This window comes from Mus musculus, chromosome 15 (assembly GCF_000001635.26).
Source record: "Mus musculus strain C57BL/6J chromosome 15, GRCm38.p6 C57BL/6J".
Lineage (NCBI taxonomy): Eukaryota > Metazoa > Chordata > Mammalia > Rodentia > Muridae > Mus > Mus musculus.
In genome coordinates this window covers 84,086,593-84,103,370 of record NC_000081.6, presented here as the reverse complement: position 1 = coordinate 84,103,370, position 16,778 = coordinate 84,086,593, and the positions used below count along the sequence as shown (strand labels likewise).

The 16,778-nt window shown below is 51.7% G+C and overlaps 1 protein-coding gene across 2 annotated transcripts in view; it reads left to right on the top strand.

The window, feature by feature from the left end:
• The window catches only part of Sult4a1 (sulfotransferase family 4A, member 1), a 29,658-nt gene that overhangs the window by 2,384 nt on the left and 10,496 nt on the right, over window positions 1-16,778 (top strand). For both annotated transcript variants that reach the window (NM_013873.3, NM_001356515.1), the window contains exons 2-5: window positions 10,951-11,081; window positions 12,699-12,779; window positions 13,286-13,412; window positions 16,677-16,771. In NM_013873.3, the coding sequence (NP_038901.3) occupies window positions 10,951-11,081; window positions 12,699-12,779; window positions 13,286-13,412; window positions 16,677-16,771 (434 nt within the window). The remainder of the gene's footprint in view (window positions 1-10,950; window positions 11,082-12,698; window positions 12,780-13,285; window positions 13,413-16,676; window positions 16,772-16,778) is intronic.

Below are 16,778 nucleotides of genomic sequence, written 5' to 3'. Positions count from 1 at the left end.
GCTCTGCTGGGAGGAAAGCTTTCTTTTCAGAAGTCAGGTGACCAGCCTCTGGGTCACTCTGGGGTCAGTTGCCTTGGCACCAACATTGCTGCTGCAGGTGCCAAATGCTGTGCCCAGCAGGGTACTGGGGCCACTCACCTTACCTCCCAGAGAGAAGCCACTGTCAGGTTTGAGCCTGGCTGCCCCTAGCTCTCCTGGCATTTCCTGGATCCACTGACCTCCAGGGTTGAGTCTGGGCCTGACAGCAGGATTGAGCCCAGCACTGATCAGGCAGGGGAGTGGTCTCAGTTGGGAGAGGAGAGGAACAAGACCAGAGAAAGACAGCCTCTGTAGCCTTCTGCCCAGTCTGCAGGGCCCTTGGAGAGACAGGGTGGACATATCTCAGGTTCTTTGCCTTGGGAGAGAGGTGGCAGTCACTGGCAATTCCCCAATCCTGTCCCAGTGCTCAGGGGTTGGTGTGTGTGTGTGTGTGTTGCTGTTATTTTAACACAAGCCTCCTTAAGGGAAGGGCTGGCTCAGGGCTAAGGCCAGGCACCTCCATGCATCAAGGAGCCACTCACCTCAGTGTCAGGGACCCCTAGTGGCTGAAAGGCATTGTCTACTGGAAGAAGGCAGGTTGTGAGGACCTAGGTTTGATCCTAGTTAGAGGACAGCTTCCAGTCTGTCTAAACTGGACTTGGAGCCAGCTCGTGTGTCTGCAAGTTGTTCAGGCTTGCTCCAGACACGTATAGCCAAGCCTGTCCCCACCTACTCCCATCTCCTGGCTTTGGGATGAACAGCCCAGCCTGGGAAGGCCGTCACAGTGGTAGACGTATAGAGAATAGCCAGAAGACTGTGTTGGCCACAGCAGGTCAGATGGTTCTACCAGAGTGACAGCAGAATTGTTACGGCTGAGTAGCTGAGTTGCACCCAGGTGTCCTCTGTGCCCTCATGAGGTCCCTTGGTGTCCCCACTTGTCCTTAGTTCTTCCTCCAGGAGCATCTGCCCAGTGTTTTCTAGTGCATGCTCTTTTAGGGGTGCATGTGTCACCACATGGGGTTCTGTACTCAGCTAATAGGCTGCAAGGTGCTATCTGCACCAGTGGGCAGCAGTGATATCCTCCACCTGAGTGAGTGTCCACTCAAGAGAGCTGCAGGCCCTGGAGGTTGGCACTGTGGGGAAACTGAGGCCCAGAGGAGTGATGTCTTTCCTTAGCTCCCAGAATCAATGGAGGATCAGGCTGGGTATCCGGGTGAGCTTTCTCTTGTCTTGATAAAATACTCCTTTGAGCAAAGCAACTAGGAGGGGGAAAGGGTTTATTCAGCTTATGATTTCTGGTCCCAGTCTATCATTGAGAGAAGTCAGGATAGGAATCTGAGACAGCCTGCAGGCAGGAACCGTGGAGGAACACTGCATGCTGGTTCACCTTGGCTCATGCTTTTTAGCTAGTTTTGTTACACAGCCCAGGACCACCTGCCTAGGGATGGTGCTGCCCACAGTGGGCGGGGCAGGAACCCCCGCATCAGGACCATTCTTCACAGACACACCCAGAGGCCAGTGTGAGCTGCCTGGTCCCTGGATTGAGACTTCCTCAGATGACTGTGGGCTGTATGAGTTAACAACTGAAGCAAACCAGGACGACTGTGGACCGGGTTCCAGTTCTTGGGGTTTCTGTAGTGTGGCAAGGTGGTGTTGCCCGGATAGAAGGAGCACGTTAACACAGGGGACTGGAGCTGCTACTTCCTCTTGGACCCAACGCAGGTTTTGTTAGCAGTTGAGTCAGCGGAAGGTGTACCCTGAGAGGTGAGGTTCCCAGCCCCACCTGTCCTTAACGGGATACCTGGACCCCAGTACAAGCTCTGCAGCAGAGGTTGGAGGTCGTCATCTTTGGGAACATGGACACTAAAGAACTGATCTGTGGGGTAGTACAGATCCAAGGGGAAGAGAAGTGATGGGTCCTCTCTAGGGAAATGGATAGATGACTTGTGTTCTATCAGACTGCCTATCTGTGTCCCTCCCTCCCCCTCTGTGTGTGTCTGTCTGCCTGTCTCCCCCCCCCCCCCCATCTCATATGTGCACATACACCTGGACTCCCCCCTCTCCTCCCCAGCTGCTTCTGCCTCCCACCCCAACATGGGAGGCTCCTAGCCGAGGTAGCAAGGCTTCCTGGAGGATAGTGGTTTTCAACTTGTGGGTCGTGACCCCTTCGCAGGGTTCACATTATCAGATATCCTATGTATGAGATATTTATATTACAACTTACAACGGTAGCAAAATTACAGTTATGAAGTCGCAACAAGATAATTTTATGGTTGGGAGGCACTGTGTCACAGGGTCACAGCATTGGGGAGGTTGAGAATCGCCACTGCAGTGTAACAGTTACGTGCAGGAAAAAGACACCGAGTGTTGTCTTAAGTGTCCTCTCCCACATCCTGATGGTGTTTGTTCTCGGTGAGGGCAATACCTTCTCAGCGAGAGCAGCACGGAGGAGGGACTGTCAGGAGTAGTTTGGGTTCCAGAAAGTCTGGAGAGGGCAAGTCCAAGAGTTGGGATGGAAAGTGTTGAGCCGCAGGATCTGGCGGAGGAAATGGCCGTGAAGTAGAAGAGAAGTTTTATAAAAGGATGCCAGTTAGCAGGAAGATAAGTGACTTGGAAGGTTGACATCTGAGTTCCAGAAGAGAGCGCAGAGAGAGTGGGGCAGAGATGGTTGACAAGACCCTGGCTTTCAGAACTGGGCCGTCAGCATTGGGCTCAGAGCGAGTGGCTCTATGGACATGCTGCTGTAGAGCAGAGCGGCTCCACTGCTCGATGCTGGAGGTGCTAAGGTCGTGTTCTGGGAAGCGGCCTGCGACACCAGCACACCAGCTGCACCTTCAGACTCTTAAGATTCTGGCCTGAGCTTCTGGGCCCAGCCCCACTGCTGGTCCTGCATTCATGGTGGAGATATTTGAGGTCTGAAGAAGGCAAGAGGAGAGAGCCAGTGAGGAGGGAGCACGGGTGAGGGGCAGCATGCATCTGAGATAGAGGGAGGTTCCAGGGCGACAGCTGGGTAGGGTGCTTCAGGGTCAGGTCACCAGGTGGGACTGCTGATCTGAGTGTCCTGCAGAATGTCCTCAAGAGATACAGTGATTTCCCGGTTTAATTTCAGTTATTCACACCCATACATGTCTGAGAGCATTTCTACAGAGCAAGGAAGAATTGAGACTTTCTTCCCCTCTCCTTCCCTCCCTTTCTTTGTCCTTTCCATCCTTCTGAGACAAGATTCTCCACACACACATATGTGCTTAAAGCGCACACACATGTGCACACACACACACACACACACACACACACACCTGGAACATGCACATACACAAAGCATCTTGAGAGAGAGGGACCATTTATATAACTTTTTTTTTTTTTTTTTTAAAGATTTATTTATTTATTATATGTAAGTACACTGTAGCTGTCTTCAGACACTCCAGAAGAGGGAGTCAGATCTCATTACGGGTGGTTGTGAGCCACCATGTGGTTGCTGGGATTTGAACTCCGGACCTTTGGAAGAGCAGTCGGGTGCTCTTACCCGCTGAGCCATCTCACCAGCCCTATATAACTTTTATTACAGCATGTAGTTATAGTTCCTTCCTTTCTTTCTTTCTTTCTTTCTTTCTTTCTTTCTTTCTTTCTTTCTTTCTTTCTTTCTTTCTTTCTTTCTTTCTTTCGTCAGGGTTTCTCTGTGTAGCCCTGGCTACCCTGGAATTCATTCTGTAGACCAGGCTGGCTTTGAACTCAGACATCCACCTGCCTCTGCCTCCCGAGTACTGGAATTAAAGGGATTCACAACCACACCGATAGGATAAGTTACTCTTAATCTCTTCCTGTAATTGAACTCTATCATAATTGTCTATGTATTAGAAAAAAAAATAATCTGTAGAGCTCAGTGCTCACAGCTTTGGAAGCCTGCTGGGGCTTCGAATGCATCCCTGTGGGCAAGGTTGTCTATTGTAGACTAAACTGAGGATGCCCAGGCCTCTCACCATACAGGGAGTGTTTGTTAGACCTGAATTAATGATTATAGAAAGCCAGACACAGGAAAACCAAGGTATTGTATGAGACAGGATACACAATTACTTCATGATTGTATTGGCTGGTTTTGTGTGTCAGCTTGACACAGGCTGGAGTTATTACAGAGAAAGGAGCCTCTCCTGAGGAAGTGCCTCCATGAGATCCAGCTGTAAGGCATTTTCTCAATTAGTGATCAAGAGGTGAGGGTCCCTTGTGGGTGGTGCCATCTCTGGGCTGGTAGTCCTGGGTTCTATAGAAAAGTAAGCTGAACAAGCCAGGGGAAGCAAGCCAGTAAGGAACATCCCTCCATGGCCTCTGCATCAGCTCCTGCTTCCTGACCTGCTTGAGTTCCAGTTCTAATAACTTCCTTTGGTGATGAACAGCAATATGGAAATATAGGCTGAATAAATCCTTTCCTTCCCAACTTGCTTCTTGGTCATGTTTGTGCAGGAATAGAAATCCTGACTAAGACAAATTGGTACCAGCAGAGTGTGGTATTCCTGTGACAGCCTGACCATGTTTTGAGGAGGACTGTGGAAGGACTTTGGAACTTTGGGCTAGAAGATCCACTCGGTGTTAAGAGCTCTGTGGGATGTTGTGTAGGAGCTTGGAAGATAAAGTTGTTGAGAACAGTGCAGAAGATGGAGGCCTGGCTTGTGAAATGCAGAGGGAAGATTAAAGACTCTTATCAGGGCCATTGCTATTTTGATTGTGAAGATTCTGTGGTTCTGGTTAGCTGGAGCTGAAGAATCAGCCTGTGATTAAGAAGATACCAGAACTACTAAAGCAAAACCTTTGCATCACTGGGACTATTGATGCTGGTTAGCTGGAACTAAGGAATTAGTGGTGATTAAGAAGAGACCAGCATTACTGAGGTGAAATCTGGGAAGTTTTCTGAGAGCACAAAGAGGTTGTATTCCAGAGATAGCCAAAAGGTTGTACCTCGTGCTGAGGCTGGACTTGGTAATGTGTAAGAGTCACTCAGGTAGTACTGGTTTTGAAGGCATGAAGGGGCCATGAAGAGCAGCTGAGGCTTGGCACTGTGAGAGGCCATGGAAGGCCATTGGTGAAGGTGCAGCCTCAGTTGCAATTGATGGCCCAGGACTGAAGGGGTGATGCAATGAGTTGAGGCTTGGCACCATGAAGACAGCCTATGAGAGGCTATTGGCGAAGCCTAGTTGCAGCAAGACAGCAGTGTTCTGGAGATGACAGTACCATGAGATGACCACCAGGAACAGCAGCAGTAAGGTACAGGCAGCTGGAGCCTAGAAGATAAGCTGTATGCTGTTGCAGGTCACCTCCACTCCGGCGGACAAGAACGGCACGGACAGCAAGGCGGGTTCACGCAACACCTTCTTTACTTCGGGCTATTCCCCTTACAGCTCTCTTCCTCAGCAGCTTCTTCTTCCTCCATCCTTCTTGCAGCTTTCTCTCTTACAACTCTCTCCTTCTTCGGCAAGGGTAACAACAACAACAACAACTATCCTATACTCACGCCAACTGACCTCATCTAGCTCATCCACCTCATCCAATCAGAATTCACACACGCTCCAGGCACGAGCTCAGGTCGGTCACCGATAGGCTGACAGGTCCGGATCAGGAGGGATAGTCTAGCCTGGCAGGCAGCCCACACATGCAGCCTCACTGCGCATGCTCGGGTAAGGCCGTAACCATCTTGGCCCGTGCGGCCGCGGCTGCACCCACTTCCCGTAGTATGCTACAAAGGGCAGGGCTGGAGAAGTGACCCAAGCCCTTAGAGGAGCCCAGAAAATCATGTGTGGATCCCAGACTTTGGATGGTTAGAGTTTGAAATAGAGGAGCCCACAGTTAAAGAGACTTTGAACTGTAAAATGATTTTGAATTTTAAAAGAGATTGGATATTTAAAAGGGATTGAAACTTTAATAGATAAGAATTTTAAAGACTGTGGGACTTTTAAAGTTATTTAGATCTTGGGGATGAGTAAGAAAGTAAGGGCTGAGGCTTAAAAGTGATGTGTTTGTGTGTCAAGTTGACAAGGGATCAGTTCTACTCGCTGGGTTTGTGTGTGTCAACTTGACACAAGCTGGAGTTATCGCAGAGAAAGGAGCTTCCCTTGAGGAAATGCCTCCATGAGATCCAGCTGTAAGGCATTTTCTCAATTAGTGATCAAGTGGGAGGGCCCCTTGTGGGTGGTGCCAACCCTGGGCTGGTAGTCTTTGGTTCTATACGGAAGCAAGCTGAGCAAGCCAGGGGAAGCAAGCCAGTAAGAAACATCCCTCCATGGCCTCTGCATCAGCTCCTGCTTCCTGACCTGCTTGAGTTCCAGTCCTGACTTCCTTTGGTGATGAACTGCAATGTGGAAGTGTAAGCTGAATAAACCCTTTCCTCCCCAACTTGCTTCTTGGTCATGATGTTTGTGCACAATAGAAACTCTAAGACAATGATGTACTGTACATGGAGTAGGTAGGTGTACATATGTCTGTCTGTCTGTCTGCATGTGTATGTATGTCCCTAAGAAGTACAGTACTCCTCTCTTGCCTTAAGCACGTTTAGATCCACATTGTGCTATGGTTTTCTGGGAGGAGGGGATGTGTTGAGGTCCTGTGAGAAGAGCAGTAGATCATTTGAGAGATACAGGATGTGAATGATAACGCATTACTTGGAGGGTGAGCCAGCTGAGCCTTGGCCTCTGGGAGTAGGGTCTAGGGGAGGAGATGGGATTTTCTTCCCTACATTCTACTGTACTTAGGTGGGTTAAACTCGATAGCAGTGTGGCTTTGGTGAACGCTATCAATGAAAATTAAAGGTCCCATCCCCAGAAACCTGGGGGTGCTTGGCCCTGCTCCCATTAGCATCTTCTCTCCAGAATTCTGGGACGATTTTGCTGGTCTCCTTGAGTGTGTTGACAGGCTGCAGGTCCCCGGATTCCTGGGCGGGTCCACTCCTGAATTCCAGGATCTTCCATACATCTCGACTTAGGACTCAGGTCAAAGCGTCCTGTCAGCCACCACCAGGACATTGGTACTTTGTCACTCAAGCTTTGGCTCTGTCAGCGAAGTGATCTGTGCATGGCATTGGTCCACCAGTGCACAGAGCCAATGGAGAGTCTGGCTGCTTTCCCAGCTGACAGCTGTCTCCCCTGTAGGTTGTGCGTGCTGGGGTGCAGCAGGCTGGTAGCTCAGGGGCTCCCTCCTCCAGGTCTCCTCCAGGAGGCCATGTCTTTTGTATATTTCGAGGTGTCCCAGCATGATGGTGGCCACTACAGCAGCATGAAGGCCTGTTCGGACTTCCCTGTTGCCCTTGTTCCCAAGTTCTTGTGTGGGTTTGGCTGTAGCCCCTGGCCCTGTTCTTTCCAGCTCTGATGTGGCCTTAACTGCCACTCTGCACTTGGTGACCCATTGAGAGAGAGGTACCTCTACACCTTGCTCTGGAGCCCAGGGTTGGTGTCTGGAGGACCCACACAGGATCTTAATCAGGAGCTATCCCAGCCTGTTAGCCTGTTGTGGGCTGCGATTTAAGGTCCTTAGGCATGGATGTCCTAGCGGGAGGATGTGCCCACAATCTGCATACTTGGTATTCATCAGCCACTGAGCAGCCTTGACCCAAGCAGGTCACTTGCTGGCTCTTTCTGTGTCTTCTGCAGAAGGGAGGGTTTGCTTTCTTTATTTGGTCATATCTGTCCTCTGTTTCCCCCTCTAGTCTTTTCTGGGTCCTTCAGTGCCTCCCCCTCCCAACTTCACGGCGTTTAAATAAACAACCTACTGAGGTTCATTAGTGCTGCCTGTGTGCATGGGGTGGCTGGGAGCTGTTTTGGCTCTGGAGGTTGCTGTTCCCGCATGGATTTGTAGTGGAGGCAAGGCTGGACTTACAGATAGAGGTGGATTTGAAGTACAGTTCAGGTCTGTTTGGGACATGAGGGCTGAAGGCAGGATAGAGCCTGTTAAAAATAGATCATGAAGATTGACCAGGAGAGACCCATTTCAGGGCCTTTCTTGGAAACTAGCTGAACCTGAGTGGACAGTACTCACCAGAAGTGGCAGGCAAGCTGGCCTCACCAGGGCCTTGGCACTTTCTGGCCTTTCAGCCTCGTTTGTAAGTGTGTGTGTGTGTGTGTGTGTGTGTGTGAGGCCCTCCTCTTCCAGCTGTGGAAGAGCCTTGTGTTGAAGGCCGTTTCCTCACTGGTGACTTTGCTTCCTGGTGTCTGAGCTGCCTCCTGTCTGTCACGCGCAGCTCAGTGTGAGCTGTGTTCAGATGGCAGGCCCTTGGCGACGGATGGACCACCAAAGCATCTTGGCTTTCTGGCTATAGCTAAGATCTGGCCTCGGGTGTGTGGCTTCTGGGTTGTTGGCACAGCAGGGATAGCATGAAAGACAGAGCAGAAGGCCTTTGCTTGATGGGTGACAGTTGGTAGATAGGTAGAGGGAGAAGGCAGGGAGAAAGGGCTTTTACAGAGGAACAGCAAGGAGTAAGGGGGAAAAGTCTCTCTATTTCTGTCTGTCTGTCTGTCTGCCTGTCTCTCTCTTACACACACACACACACACACACACACACACACACACACACAGAGAGAGAGAGAGAGAGAGAGAGAGAGAGAGAGAGAGAGAGAGTTAAGGCTTTGTAAAGTCTTGCTTTTTTGTTTTTTTGTTTTTTCGAGACAGGGTTTCTCTGTGTAGCCCTGGCTGTCCTGGAACTCACTTTGTAGACCAGGCTGGCCTTGAACTCAGAAATCCACCTGCCTCTGCCTCCCAAGTGCTGGGATTAAAGGCATGAGCCACCACGCCTGGCTAAAGTCTTGCTTTTTAACTAAAAAAAATTTTTTTAAAAGATAGGATCTTGCTGTGTAACTCAGACTATCCTCCAACTCAATCCTCCTGCCCCAGTCTCCTGTCTCCCCAGTGTTGGGTTATAGGTGAGTGTGTGTGTCTAGACATGGTTTGAGTTCTCACTTTTTTTTCTTTGTAAAGGGATTTTAATTCTTTTTTTAAAATTTTTATAGATTTAAAAAAATTAGGTATTTTCCTCATTTACATTTCCAATGCTATCCCAAAAGTCCCCCATACCCTCCCACTCCCCTACCCACCCACGAGTTCTCACTTTTATGAAGTGCAAAGACCCCTGGAAATAGATGGGCAGTGTGATTTGGCTTCCAGGCCTAAGCTCTGACTATGCTACCTTGAAACCATGTGGGGCATGTTTACCGGACAGCCGCTGAGAGAGGTGTGTGGCCTTTGAGGAAGTAGTTTAGCCATGGAGACAGTATCGATATGGGTAGCAAAGCTCAGGTTTGGTCACACCTGTGGTGGGGGTCAGGGTTTGCTGAGGTGTGATGAAGGTGAGGTGATTCGGTGTGAACAGCTTTTGAAGGTGTGGATTGCTGAGGTGTTGGAGAAGGGCTGTGAATGAGACTCCATCTCTACTGGCCTGGTGGGATGTGTGCATTATCCACAAGGCCTGGCCTATGGTGGATGTGTCTGCATGGTTGGGAAGGCCAGAGGAGAAGGACCAGCTATAGGAACCAAAGCTCAAAGAGAAGGAATGTGTTCACCTCTCTTCTTTGAGTTCCTGGGAGATTAGCCAAGCTTTCTGGGAAGTACCTGCTGCCATGCCTTGGGAAGTGGAGGGCACAGGGGTTGGAGAATTCCAGACAAGCTTGCCTGCCTCTCTCGTCTCCTTGCTGTCGCTTGGCTGACCTGCCTGGCCCTGAGGCCCTAGCTCAGACTGTGTGCCCCCGCATCACCCAGGCATCCTGCTGGATGTGACTCATGCACGGGGATTAGAATGCAGTGGGGGCGGCCAGGCTTAGCATGGTGGGAGTTCAGTGAGGGTCTGAATGGCAGTGTGTGCTCTGAGTGTCCAAGGGCTTCTGAGAAGGCAGGCTTCGGGGATGGAGATGCTGTAACCACCTGAGAGGCTGAGTTCGTGAGGAGGGAAGCTAAGCCTGAACCTGAGTGCCTGTGAACAAGGGGAAAGTTTGTGGAAGTAATTGAGGTTGGAGACAGTGGTATCCGATCTGAGGGTACTGATGGTCCCCAAATCCAGCAAGGGACCGATCTGTGTCATGCTGCTTTGGGAAGATGGGGGTTTATTCACAGGTTCTTAACCCCTTGTGCCACTCTGCCCATGTCTCCTGGTGGGTCCCTCTCTGTATCACGTAGCTCATGTGTGAACTCTGTCCTTGGCCTTGGCCATCTCCTGCTGTCTTGTGGAGCAGGCTGTGTAGCGCAGGCTGCTGCAGGCAGAAGTGATCTGTTTCTCTTTGTGATCGCAACTTCCACATGCCTCCCAGGAGGGGCAGCGAGAGACCTGAGACCCTGCTTCTCTTTATGGCTCTGAGTGAGTGACCACTTCATGTGGACTTGTCTCCATCACCCCAGCTCCTTTCACAAAGGAACAGCCAGAGTTGCACCAAGGTCCTGGGTCCTCCCCACCTTGAGTGTTTCGTGTCTGTCCTTCCTTGCCACGTGTGTCTCATCATGTGACCACCAGTGTTTTCAGGCAAAAATGAATGACAAAGCCAGAAGGAATGATCTGGGACGTTCCTGTTGGCTTGTTTCCCTTGAGGAACATGGGCGGCATGTGTGCTTGGCTTAGCAGACCCTGGGCAGATGAAGATAGCTGAGGTTACACCTCTGAGTCTGGTGGAAAGTTCAGCTCTTGGGAGCCTCAGTTGAAGTTGGTCCCCACCACCATCTGTGGGTGGCAGGAACATTCTGCTCGTTTTCCCAGCTGTCCTTCCCCAAGTGAAGGCTGAGGTAAGCTGCAAGCTGGTCACTGGCAGCTGTGGTGGGCTCAGGCCTCACGTCCTGCCTAGGCCTCTCTCTTGGTTCCTCTTCAGGCTCCTCTTGCTCCCTGAGCTCTGTGCCCACTTCTCAGGCATCAGGAGTTTCGTTGACTGTGGGGCTGGCTCAGTGGCTCCTCTGAGCACCCTTCCTTGCTTCTCTACCCAGGTACAAGCTTGCTGCAAGAGGTGGTCTACTTGGTGAGCCAGGGTGCCGACCCTGATGAAATCGGCCTGATGAACATTGACGAGCAGCTGCCGGTGCTGGAGTACCCACAGCCGGGGCTGGACATCATCAAGGTACTTTCGAGACCCCCTTCCTTCACAGTTACACCTACTCAGTAACGGCGGCTTCTCAATAGGCTCCTGAGGGCTCATGGGACAACTGAGGGCCTCCAGGCAGTTCCAGCTAGCCAGGAGGAAGAGACTGACAGGTCTGAGCTTTTGACTGTGACCTTGGGACCAGTCAGGTACAGATGACTGATGTCAGTGGCAGGAAGTTTATGAGGTGGAGAGGAAATACATCCATGTGTTTGGTTATGGCCTGGGGGACCATGGGAATGAAGCAGCGGGTCCTGCTCCTTTCCTCATCTGTCAAGGGAGCCGGGAAGGATGTGTTTGAATAAAATCTTTGGTACCAAGAATGAGATTAGTGGGCTGGAGAGATGGCTCAGTGGTTAAGAGCACTGATTCCTCTACCAGAGGTCCTGAGTTCAATTCTCATCAACCACACAGTGGCTCACAACCATTTGTAATGGGATCCGACGCCCTCTTCTGGTGTGTCTGAAGACAGCTGCAGTGTACTCATATAAATAAAGTAAATATATCTTTTTTTAAAAAAATAATTAAATTAGTTAGGTGTGGTAGCTTCTACCTAATGCCCCAGCACTGGGATTGTTGAGGCAGGAGAATAACATGAGTTTGAAGCCAACTTGGGCTGCGTGATGAGATCCTGTGTCAGCAGTAAGAGGGTTTGTGCATTCTGTTTCTTAGAGGTATTGGGACCTTTCTTTCCGTTCCATCCCTGGCTCCCTCTGTAGCCCCCTTTGCAGCCCTCACCTCACCTACCTGCCTTTCTGCTAGATAAGTAAGCATTGTGGGATGTATCTCCGAGAGCCCCACTCCTCGTGTCCCAGTGACAGATGCCTCCTGCTCTTGGTGAGCTTGTTTCTGACTTTACCTGTCATCTGGAAGTTGTCTTCCTGTCTGAGGTCTGTGCTGGTCACATTGACTCCTCCCCAGGAAACACTGGGAGTGTGGGGTGCCTCTTCTCTGAAGTGTCCTCACATGTGGGTACTGCTCCCGCCTCAGGGACAGTAGTGAACTGACAGTTGCCACCTCATAGGGCAGGAAGTCATGATGGCTACAGAGTTGGGGACGGTGCACCAGGAGGCAGCAGACATCTAAAGGACATCCAGAAGGAAGAGAGGGACTGAGCGCCCCAAGACTCATGGTCCAAGGGGAAGCTGACAGGATGCGGGTCTCTGCACAGAGGGCTGAGGGAGCCAAAGCTCCTTCCATGATTCCCTGGGCTTCTGGGAGGTCAGAGTTGAGGATAGCTGGATGCTTTAAAGCTGGACATTCTATGTTCTTACAGGCACTATTTCATGCCTGTGTTTCCGTGTTTCCCCTGCCCCGTTAGACCCTTCCTCATTCTCAGCCACTTAAATCCAACCCCTATGGCTGTAAGGGATCGATCCCTCAGGCTGGGGACAGGGATTCTCATTACAGCTTTGGGGTCCAGATGGCTTACGTGGTTAGAGCATATACTAAGTCCTGATTGGTCAGGATCCTCCCAGACCTGTTATAAAGGCCCTGGGAGGAGAGAAGAGGTGTGTGTGTGTGTGTGTGTGTGTGCTCACACACATGCATGTGCACACATGTACATGAATATAACAACCACACATCTTCCCGCAGGAACTGACATCTCCCCGCCTCATCAAGAGCCACCTCCCGTACCGCTTCCTGCCCTCTGACCTCCACAATGGGGACTCCAAGGTAACCTACATCATATCTCTCATCCCCCCACCTCCTCGTTAAGAACCCTAGGCCTCTGAACCAGCTCCAGGTGCTGTTCACTATCCCTGGCCCAGGGCCCCTCTTAGATGATGTCTGCAGTACCCTCTCCATGCTTACGAGGTAGTACCCTCTCCATGCTTACGAGGTAGTACCCTCTCCATGCTTATGAGGTAGTAGCGGGTGTTCTCTCACAGTTGAGCATTGGAGGATGCAGTCCACTATGCTCCCTGCTCCTGTCTCTGTCCTCAGTTACAAAGTTGCCAGGCACCTGTGCTCCCTGTTCCTGTCTCCATCCTCAGTTACAAAGTTGCCAGGCACCCTTCTCCTACAGATTGCAGTCGTGCCCACATAAAGCATTGCAGTACAACAGTCACATGCTCACCCAGATACTCAGTCTGTGGGCCAGGGCCCATCTGTGCCTGGAATGAGCAAGGGGACACCTGGCCAGCAGGAAGCGGGGTGACCCATCACTCTGCCTCCCGCAGGTCATCTACATGGCTCGCAACCCCAAGGACTTGGTGGTATCTTACTATCAGTTCCACCGCTCGCTGCGGACCATGAGCTACCGAGGCACCTTCCAGGAGTTCTGTCGGAGGTTCATGAATGACAAACGTAAGTGCCACAGGGTGTGTGTGCTCTACCCTATAACTACCAGCCGGAGCTGGGGCTTCCTGGGAAGCCCTGTCTGTAACGGTACCTTACCTGCCCCGTGCAGATGGGGCTTCAGTTATCGTCAAATGGAGGAGGCGCTGAGGCTGGGGAGCTGTGGGTCTTAGAGGTGGTGCAGATCCTGCTCCCCACCGCCCTGCGGGTTCTCCAGTTACACATCTGGCCTTCCTGCCTGGGTTCTTAGTGAGGTGAGAATGACAACTGTGAGCTCGGAGGCCCGTGTCTCTATGCTGTGAATGCAGCGTGAAGAGAGAGCAGTGAGAAGGCCACCACTGTGTGTGAGTCGTCACAGGGGCTGGACTTCAGGGGCTGGCAGTGATGCAGAGCAGGGTGTTTAGGATATATACTTCCTGTTGGCTCCTTTCTGCCTGGGGTAGAGGGAACAGGACCTTTCCACCCAACCCTATCCCACTCCACTTGCCTTCTAGGAAGTCAGGGACCATAGGAGGAAGCAGCCCTGTCCCCAACTCTGTCTTTCTTCACCCCTGTGGGTCTTGTGGTTGGTAAAGAACAGTGTGGTGTGCACCCAGTCATGAAGAAGGGGTTATATCACGGGTTCCTTGGTCTACACTGAGACTGTCCGCTCCCTGAGTCTGAAAACACGTTAACTGCTCAGTGTGGCTCCCCAGGGGTCCTGAAGGGAGGTTGTGAGTCACAATGAGAACGGAGTGGGTAACAGTGAAGCCTCAAGTACTGGAGACCACAGGGCAGCCTCCAGGGGCCTCCTACCCAGGCTGTGATGCAGACACCCTGTAGAGTGGGCTGCGGCAGGCACACTGGGCTACTTGCAATTGGAAGGAAACCCACAGGGGCCCAATTCTGTTAAACATGGCTTTAGCCATGCCCTGTGCCCAGAGCTGGTACCTTATTCCCATGTGCAGTGGGAAACTGCAGCACCTGTTCCCCAGAGTCCCTGAGCCTGCCGCAGGCTCCCACCCAGCTTCTTTCCCTGTGCACTATTGGGGTACCCCGTTTGGGATTCTCAGGTGTTTGGATAGCCCCCTCCTGACTCACAGCATTGTACCTTCCAGTCCTAGTGCCCATTCTGGCCTCAGAGGTGCTCAGGAATAGCACCATCGTGACAGCAAGAGTCTGCCACAATCAGTTTCTGTACTCTCAGCCAGAGGTGTTAAAATCTCCCTGTTCACAGTTCAAAGCCACAGGTTCAAGGCTATGCACTCTGGCCTGTATCCTACTCAAAGCATCTGACTTGGGTGCTCGCTTCCCCAGCTCCACTCTTAGCCTCTCAGTGACCACAGCATGCTGATCTTTCTTCCCTATCTAAAGCTCAAAAGAAAGTGGCAGCTAAGGGAAGGGGCATTAAAACATTTCCTGGCCAGGATGGTGGCACAGGGCCGTAACCCCAGCTGCTCAGGGACTAAGGCAGATGTGTAGGTTCAAGGCTAGCCTGAGCTACAGCGTGAATTCAAGGGTAGCCTGGTCAACTTAATAAGACTTGGTCTCAAAATGAAAGGCAGTGAGAAGGCTGGGGATGCAGGTGTGCTTGGCTAGCGTGGCAGGCCCTGGGTTTGATGTCCCCAGCATAGGACAGAGCAGAGGATGGAGCAGGCACTGTGAGGATAAGAATGCTGGTGGCCTGAGACTCCAGAGCTGGGATAAGGGATGTCCAGGTGAAGTGACATGCCTGTGGGAGCTTTGGGCAGGGCCAGTGGTATAATATGTGCACGCTCTGGGCAGTCTTCCTATGGCAGAAGCCCATGGTGGGCAGTCTGTGGACAGGGTCGCTTCACAGATGTTGTGTTGGCAGTGGTCTGTGGACAGACACTGACCTGTGCTGCATGGGAAGTATTTCAGAGGTGGCCTCTTCCTTAGGTGGGGTCTGTGTTGAGTTATAACATCCTGCAGGCCTTGGGTAAGTGGCTTCATGGTCTTAACATAGTGAGGTATGGAGAGAAGCAGAGGGTGGGACAGAGATCCTTCTCTGGAGACTCAGGTCCCATTAGCATGTGTGTATCTCCTTCCTCCGTGGCCCCAAGTACAGAGGCAGTGGGGTGTTCCTGGTCTCCCTGGTAGCAGTCAGCATGCTTTGCTTGGTTCATGGTCCTGGTTGGCCTTTCTTGTGAAGCGTCATGTCACCAATGGGGTCCAGGCTGTCTGGAAGTCCTGTGCCTTCTCTGGGAGTGGGGAGAGCTTTCCCCTGTCTTTTTTAGGCTGCTTGCCTTCCTCCTGCCTCAGGACCTCATCTGCTGGGACTGAGCTGCACAGATCCAGACCAGAGTCCAGGCTTCCACGGCAGTTGTCCCCTTGTGACCTGGCCTGCCACTGTCCTTTCCTGAGACTCAGCTCTGTAAAATGAATAGATTTGCCAAGATGGGTTTGCAGGGGTCAAACAGGTGTGTCTGAGTGGGGTGTGCTAGGTTGTGTCTGACTGGGTTATACCTGTGCAGGTCCACGGTGCCCTAGTACACCTCTACCAGGGAGCTTGCGGGTGGCCCTGAGGATGGAGCCCCATCCATGCCTCTGTATCTTCTTACTCCTGAGAAGGGTTCGGGTACCACTTCTTTATAGTATCTCATGGAGCCCCCTCCCCCCCATTTGCCATCCCCCACGGCAGCATGGCACGAAGTCCATCACAGGGCTGCACAGTTCAGCCAAAAAGATGGGAGCACAGCGGAACTTGTCACTAGGAAGGCTGTGACATAGCTTGCAGACTGGACCGAGTCCTCTTATACTTGCCACATGCCTAGCCCAGACCTGAGGTGCCGTGGCGAGGTGAGGCCATGCTGTGGCACATATTGTCTGTGTGACAGCCAGGGTTCCCACCTCTCTTTAATCGCAGGTTTCTCTGACAGTATCTGGGGTCATTCAGAAGTCATGGGGCGGGGCCTTGTTCTGGAACTCTCTCAGAGCTTCACACCCCCAGCCTACTCCACCTGCCTCTTTTGTTCTGATTCCTCTGAGCATTGTTTTCTCTCGTTGGCACTAGCGTATGCACTGTGTCCTCTTATCTTCAGAGCGCCTCCTGCTGTGTCAGGTCTTCAGGGCATCCTGAAGTACATAGGCTGGGTAGGGGTGAAGAGCGTTGACAAGAGCAGGAGGGGTGAGGGCCTTTAATGGTTTCTTCCTTCCGGGAGACCCCCGTAGTTTCCTTCCCAGCAGCTGGGCAGGAGCTGGGCATCCTGTGGGAGGGGCAAGAACACCTACACAGTTCCCTTCCCAGCTGTGCCCTTTTGTCTGTTTCCACAGTGGGCTACGGCTCCTGGTTTGAGCATGTTCAGGAATTCTGGGAACATCGAATGGATGCCAACGTGCTTTTCCTTAAGTATGAAGACATGCACCGGGTGAGTA